This window comes from Barbus barbus (assembly GCF_936440315.1).
Source record: "Barbus barbus genome assembly, chromosome: 12".
Classification (NCBI taxonomy): Eukaryota; Metazoa; Chordata; class Actinopteri; order Cypriniformes; family Cyprinidae; genus Barbus; species Barbus barbus.
In genome coordinates, this window is record NC_136740.1 from 23,605,935 (window position 1) to 23,613,559 (window position 7,625).

At 34.4% G+C, this 7,625-nt stretch overlaps 1 protein-coding gene across 2 annotated transcripts; it reads left to right on the forward strand.

Annotated features, from left to right (window-relative positions):
* The first annotated feature begins 2,684 nt into the window (after positions 1-2,684).
* On the forward strand, positions 2,685-6,842 carry LOC306877711 (retinol dehydrogenase 13). 2 transcript variants are annotated; one of them, XM_079429633.1, is made up of 8 exons: positions 2,685-2,790; positions 3,418-3,552; positions 3,630-3,821; positions 3,909-4,070; positions 4,719-4,838; positions 5,038-5,242; positions 5,316-5,447; positions 6,469-6,842. In XM_079429633.1, the coding sequence occupies exons 1-7, from the start codon at positions 2,724-2,726 to the stop codon at positions 5,419-5,421; spliced, it is 987 nt and encodes a 328-aa protein (XP_079285759.1). In that variant the 5' UTR covers positions 2,685-2,723; the 3' UTR covers positions 5,422-5,447; positions 6,469-6,842. The 2 variants fall into 2 exon arrangements, with proteins under 2 accessions (XP_079285759.1, XP_079285758.1); XM_079429632.1 differs by having other exon boundaries at positions 5,316-6,842.
* Positions 6,843-7,625: the final 783 nt, after the last annotated feature.

Here is a 7,625-nt window from a genome sequence, read left to right on the forward strand (position 1 = left end):
TTAAGCGTACACTGTAAATGTATAGAGCACAAATTAATTTTTATTATATGTTTTTGCCATTTTAAAGTTGGACAGCCCCAGTCCTAATTCACTTTCAAGAAACTAAAAACAGCAGCCAAGATAATTTGTTTGTGTTCAACAAAATAGAGAATGTTAAATGGGTTTGGATCAACATGAGAATGAGTATATCATGACATAATAACTGATAATCACTCAACAATGCTGTAATTAACAAATGCTCACTTGTATTTGTGATCCGCGGAACCGTGTTTGCTGTATTTACTACAGGCGGTAGGTTTGGGATCACCATGGTTTTAGGTTCTGCTGGAATATCAACCTTAGCGGCGGGAGTTGAACACACTAAACAGTGAAGAAGGACAGGTTAATTTAGTAAATTAAGTATTTACATATGCGTAAATAAACATACATTTAACTATAAATGTTACAGAAAAACCTAACAAATTACACACCAGTGGGAGTACTGCTTTCAGCATTTCCCCCCAAATCATCCATTGAATTTTGCTGTTGCCATGGTTCCAGCTCCTCCTCCTCACACTCCATAAACAAATCCGCATCCATGTTTCTGAAATATAAAACGTTTGTTGAGCTAAACAGTGCCTTTACATTTAGGCTAAGATTAAAAAATTACTGCCAGTGGCATTTAGTAAACCAAGTCAGGAAATTTTAGAGTTGAGTTTTATTTAGGACAGGTGAGTGACATGAAGACCCTCACAATATTCACCGGGATCTCACAGCATTCAGCTCCAAGGCTGGCGTTTACACAACCACCTCATCCTGCAAATTACATAAATAAAAAACTAGTGAGTAAACCACATTTTATTTTTACATACATTTATAGAAATATATGCTGGATTAAAATGGGTTTGATATCCAGTGCGCCATGGTACCACTTCAGAAAAGCCCTTAATATATTGTGTTTGTAACGTAATGTGCTTTCATCCAACTGAAAGAGAAAAGTAGTTCCTGTGCTGTTACATCCAGTGCATGAAACCGGATGATTTGACAGATCTAAACGAAAGCATAAGCCTTAGGCTTGTGTACAATAACAATAAATGGGGTTGAAAATCCAAAGTGGGTCGGAACGAGAGCCAGCTCGACGTTTATTACAAATACTCGGTCACAAATGATGCAGCAACCCCCTCGCGCGGCGCGCACTCCGCATACTGTCCTCTGCGCACATAATAAACGACCATCATCTAATGCGTGAATTAAAGCGCGAATACATCTAATATGATTATATAAATAATACTTACCGGATTATAGGCTATATGGAAATATGCTCAATGTGATATATTGAAAGAACACAAAGCCTCAGACGAGACGAATAAGTGCGCTAAATGGGCAGAGATTCTTCTCTTTCTGCGTCAGCGATTGGTTGATGCACGCAAAACGCCACTTCCTGTTTTGGATTCTGAGCTCTGATTGGCTGTAATCTCTGAAATAAGGAGGAGTGGTTACTGGAACAAGAAAATGGCTTCCTTCCTTGAAACGACAACATTTTACAGTTTAACCAGCTGCTGGTTTAATAGTGGAAAGCTGATAATGTTGATATTTTATTCAACACTTTGCTGGTGTTTTGCAGATAATCTGTCAAGACCATCATAGATTGGTCTTGTTTGAACAGAATTCTTGATGTTCAATTATTTAATATCTCCTATATGAAAATATTGGACAAAAAATTATGAATGAACAGAATAATTTTTTAAGACGTACTGTTACTGTAATGTGCGGTCTTCCCAATGTGGACGGGACAACACATTTCAGTGTTTACTGCACTACTGAATATATACAGCACAAAATATTCGACACGACCAGTAAGGTCCGATTCCTGAACAAACGACTCTAATGAATAGGTTCTTTTTAATGAATCGAACCAGCGTACTACGAGTACCGAACAAATGACTCTTCTGATCCGATTCTTTTTAGTGACTCAAAATCATTAGAAGGAGCCAGAAGGACTGCTTATCGATTTCAACAACCTGTACAATGTTGTAAAGGCTAGAGTGGATGACTTAATGAATGGTTCTTCATATGGTGCAATTTAAAATAAACTCTTCGGGTTTTGTTGTAATCAAATACATTTTTGATTGTTTTATATTTTATTTAACTTATAGTTAAATAAAAATATTTATTGTTGCCTTTATACGTTATTATTATTATAAATATTAATATTTAATTTTAATATAAAATGTATTTCTGATCTGTAAAATAAAAATCACAGATCACTGCTGATTACAGTAAATGCAATAACAGAGAAATAGGAAACGAAATCGTAACGATAACTTAGGTTAAAATGAAATAATAATAATTTCTCATCCCTCGTGAGGGCGTGTGCGTTGTTCATGCACAGATGTGCATTTGTGTCAACACACCCATGGCAAAAAATAAATAAATAAAGTGTATTATTCCCATTTTCATAACAAGGCCTGTACTTTTTACTCTGAATATTAATAAATATGCCATCTGACCACTAATATTCATATGAGAAACTTCTTATTGTGATTCTGAGATATACGTCGTTTTAAAACATGGAGAAATCTGCTGTTCTAGATGTTAATGAGGCGCGCGTAATCAGCCATTTGGCGAAGCGTACAGCAGGTACTAAGCTGTTTAGTTGCTTAAGCCCTATAGCATATATATATAGCATTCTGCACAGAGAGGACACAATGTGACAATCTTGATTTAGTAGACATTCACGAGAGATGAGGGATCAAGTCACATCATCTGATCTAGTGAATTATGGCGCTGTCATCGCGCTGGCCGCAATCAGTAAGTTATGTGTATTGTTTGACATTTTTAGAACTTTTAATACAATCTTTATTTAAAATAAAGACGTTTTAAGCAATGATTTATTCAAGAAATGTTACTGTAATTTAGCAATGAAGCATTAAAAAGACGTATAATATTATATATATATATATATATATACATGTAAAAAATCGAACATTCTATTAAACATTCGAACATTCTATTAACCAAATAATCCTGAAATGTATCACCGTTTCTAAAAATGTAGCACCAAATCAACATATTGGAATGATTTCTGAAAGATCATGTGACATTGAAGACTGGAGTAATGATTCTGAAAATGCAGCTTTGACATCACAGATGTCAAAATTACATTTTAAAATATATTAAAATAGAAAACAGTTATTTAAAGTGTAATAATATTTAACTATTTTATCATATTTAGTATTATTATGCAGCCAGGTGAGCCCAAACTTTGGAACAGTAGTGTGTGTTTATAACACAGGCTACACATATGCCTATAACAATATTACCAGTTAAATAATAATAATAATAATAAAAATGCTACAGCAAGATTCTACAGCCGAGTATGTATTTTAAAATCTTTTAAGCACTGTGTATGTAGCTTTAGTTCCATCCCCCTTACAGGCTTCATACTGCTGCGGAAATGGATAGCTGGTGGTGTCTGCAAAAGCCGTGCTCGTCTAGATGGAAAGACGGTTGTGATTACTGGTGCTAACACTGGGATTGGCATGGAAACAGCAAAAGATATGGCTCGTAGAGGTATGGCATTTAATTTAGGACCCCATTTTTCAATTCCCTCACTTTTAACTCGGAAATGTGAATATGTGTGGATTTAGGGGCTCGGGTAGTGATGGCTTGTCGGGACCTGGCTCGTGCTGAGAATGCTGCAGAGTATATTCGACGCTCCTCAGGGAATGGCAATGTAGTCATCAGACACTTAAATCTGGCCTCTCTCTATTCTGTCCGAGAATTTGCCAAAGAGTTCGTAGCAACAGAAGAACGACTGGATATACTTATAAACAATGCAGGTGAGTCAGACCCTCATCATAGTCTGATTTCACTCTTAAAAGCAAGGGGTACAGAGACAGATCTTAAAGTCCCTTTTTTTCTGACAGGTGTTATGATGTGTCCAAAGTGGATCACAGAGGATGGCTTTGAGACACAGCTGGCTGTCAATCACTTGGGACACTTTCTTCTGACCAATCTACTGTTAGGAATGCTAAAGAGATCCTCCCCCAGCCGCGTAGTTAATGTGTCCAGTATTGCACATGTTGGTGGTAATTTCTTTTGATTCAAATTCAGAAATACTCAGAATGTTAATATTTTAAGATATAAGAATGTTAAGATAAGAAATTAAGATTTTTTTGTTTTAGACCAGACTATACTATTTCTTTGCTTATATTTACAGAAATACACCACTATTCAAAATTTTGGGATCTGTAATATTTTTTTTTTTGCCTTTAAATGCATTTATTTGATAAAAATACAGTAAAACAGTAATATTATGAAATATTTACTATAAATATATATATATTTATATTTCACAATATATTTTATAATTTATTCCTGCGAGACATATTAAAAAGTTATATATTTATCTATTTCTGTAATAGAGCGTTCTGTAAATCAGACATATTGATTTGCTGTGTAAGAAACATTTATTTTTATTATCAATGTTGTAAACAGTTGTGCTGCTTAGTATTTTTGTGGAAACGGTGATACATTTTTTTTTCAGGATTCTTTCTTTGAAAAAGTTAAATTTAGTGAATATTATCTGAATAAAAGTATTTATTCCTTAACAAAATTAAATCTTACCGACCCTAAACTTTTATAATTTTTTATAATTTATTTTATGTAAATATGCCACAAGGATGGAAACCTTTGAGTCAATAAATATCCATTTGTCATCCATATTTTTCCAACAGGAAAGATTGAATTTGATGACCTGTTCTTTGACAAAAGGCCTTACAGTCCTTTGCTCAGCTATAAACAGAGTAAGCTGGCCAATGTGCTTTTCTCGAGAGAACTTGCACGAAGAATGAAAGGTAAGATATACTGCGGTTTTTGGTATAGCAAGCAATTTGCAAGCTAATTAATAAAGAAACAAAGCTTGTTTGTTTATTTTGAGCAAAAAGTAAACAGTATTCTATGTTTTAGTGTTTTTGTGATGAGTTCAAATACAAATAAAGCAATTACACGAATACTCTCTTGTTGTTTTATATCTCAATGGATGCTTCCATATAGGTACAGGAGTCTCCTCGTACTGCCTGCATCCAGGAGTGATTCGAACAGAGCTGAACCGCCATGTTCTGCAATGGTACCCAATGCTAAAGACTATACTGTCTCTGCCCTGTATTCTGCTGATGAAAACTCCCTGGCAGGGTGCACAGACCTCTATCTACTGTGCTGTCACTGAGGGCTTAGAGAGGAAGTCTGGCTGCTACTTCAGGTAAATGCAATAATTTGTCACTTTTTCAATAATTTGTAAACTCAGAATGTCTTGTGTATATGTGTTTGTGCAGTGATTGTGCTGAAAAAGACCCTGCACCAGAAGGAAAAGATGATGAAGTGGCTAGAAGGTTGTGGGAGGAAAGTGCTCGGCTGGTTGGACTAAACATCCGCCACTGATTTGTCATACTACACTCTTCCTGACTGTAAGCGCTCCACCTAGTGGTGATCCCTATAACCCCAAACTCTGACCAGTGAGGTGGCCACAGATGTGAAGTCATGACAGAATGAGTGTCAAGGCAAATGACATGATTTGCATCAGAAAGGATAATCAAGAAAATAGTCTCAGATAATATAGCTGCCTTGCAGTGTTTTCTAAGAAACTGATCACATTCTTATCATCTGTACATATGTCATATATATTAAACATTGAAAGATTTAGGAAAAGAGCAAAAAGCAAACAGTGGTTTGTTTGTTAACCATCCAGCAATGAATTCGGTTTTTCAGAAGCTTTGCTCTTGATGATGTGATAGTGCCCATTCTAGCACATTTTACATTGTGCCTATATCTTATTAGAACAAAGAATCTTGAAAAAGAAACTACAGCTGCAGTGTGTCCAGTATGTGCATACCTATTTATATAGATTGCATTTATTATAATTTATATATAATTTAACCAAAAAAGATGTGCTTTTGGAAGCACTTGGCATGCTATGCATTTCCCCTAAATTATGAAACTGTATCCTTCCACAATGGAGCACTGCAGGCCAATTGAAAGGAAATATATGATGTGAAGGAAAAAAATCAGAGACTGAATCACATGATCGCCTTGTGATGTAGTCGTACATTTGCATTTATGTAACAATGACTCTACAATCAATACAAAACAGTCCAGCTCCTATTTTTCTTTATTGAATTTAGCTTTCTTCATTTTTATTGACATTAGCAATGTCACTAAATTCCATAAATTCTATTTTAAAGTTGTCTGATTATTTTGCTTTCTATTTAAAAAACAACATTTGTATCCATTTCATAGTTATTCATTTTTATTGCTATGATTTAGTTAATTTGTTAAAAATCATTATACACTACCGTTCAATATTGTTAGTTTGGGCACAGTACTTTTTTATTGAAAGAAATAAAGTAAAATTAAAACCTTTATTCAGAAAGGATGCAATAAAGATCAAAAGTGACAGTAAAGACAGTTTTTTTTTTCTATTTATAATAGAATCATAAAGAAGATGAAAAAAAACTACACAACTGTTTTCAACATTGATAATAATAAGAAGCACCTCATCAGTGTATTACAATGATTTTTGAAGGATCATGTGACACTAAAAAACTGGAGTAATGCCTGCTGGAAATTTAGCTTTGCCATCACAGAAATACATTTCTTTTTAAATATATTCAAATAGAAAAGAGTTATTTTAATTTGTAATACAATTTCACAATATTTCTGTTTTCTGTACTATACTGTAATGTTTTTACATTAAACAAATATTACAGACCCCGTATTTTTGTGCTGCACAATGTTAGCTAACAGATTTGTAAATAATTGTCTGATTAAGACTGAAACATTTTGCTGATGAGTTTATTATAATCAATAAAAAAAAAAAAAAAAAAAGTTTTAATGATTAATCAGAGACTTCAAGGCATGACAATACACAACACCCTCAGTCATTTCTGAGTGCTTCGCAACAGAGAATAAAGAGGAAATCCAATTAGAAACCCATTGCTGGATCAATCAAACCATCAACTCCCAACATAATTTAGCTTGTAGCATTACCACATCATCTATGGTCGACAAAGAGCATAATTCACTAAACTCATTCCATCATATCCAGCACCGTAATGCTTGTGAAGAGCTAAACCCAATCAATGAGCGCTCTGCATGGGTGGCCCCTGTGGGCAATGCCCGGCGCCTGCCTGTCTCCGCTGGCCTCACAAGAGGAAGAGCATTAAATGGAGATGTGCCATTTCTCTTGTACATTATTATAAGATAAAGCTAAACTAGAAAGTTAAACTAAAATTTTCTGTTCATATAAACAAAATAACTTTGTTTCACAAATCGAACAGATTTGCATTTTCTTGAATATCCATAATGTGCTGATAATTAAGTGGATGTAGTACAATGTGACATTCATGCAGGTTTCTCGGAGTATAATTTACATTGTAACCAATATGGATTTTGCATTCAAATTTGTGGTCTGACGTTGACCATATATTTTAGGGGAATTGGCTCTCGCATCTGAAGTCATGTTGTATGGAAGCTTATTTCCACCATGGAATAAAAATAGAGAAATATAATTGCTTCTTTCTTATTTTTTGGGACACAATTCAGACTTTTATTAGAATTCTACTTTTCTCAGAATTCTGAGCTAACAT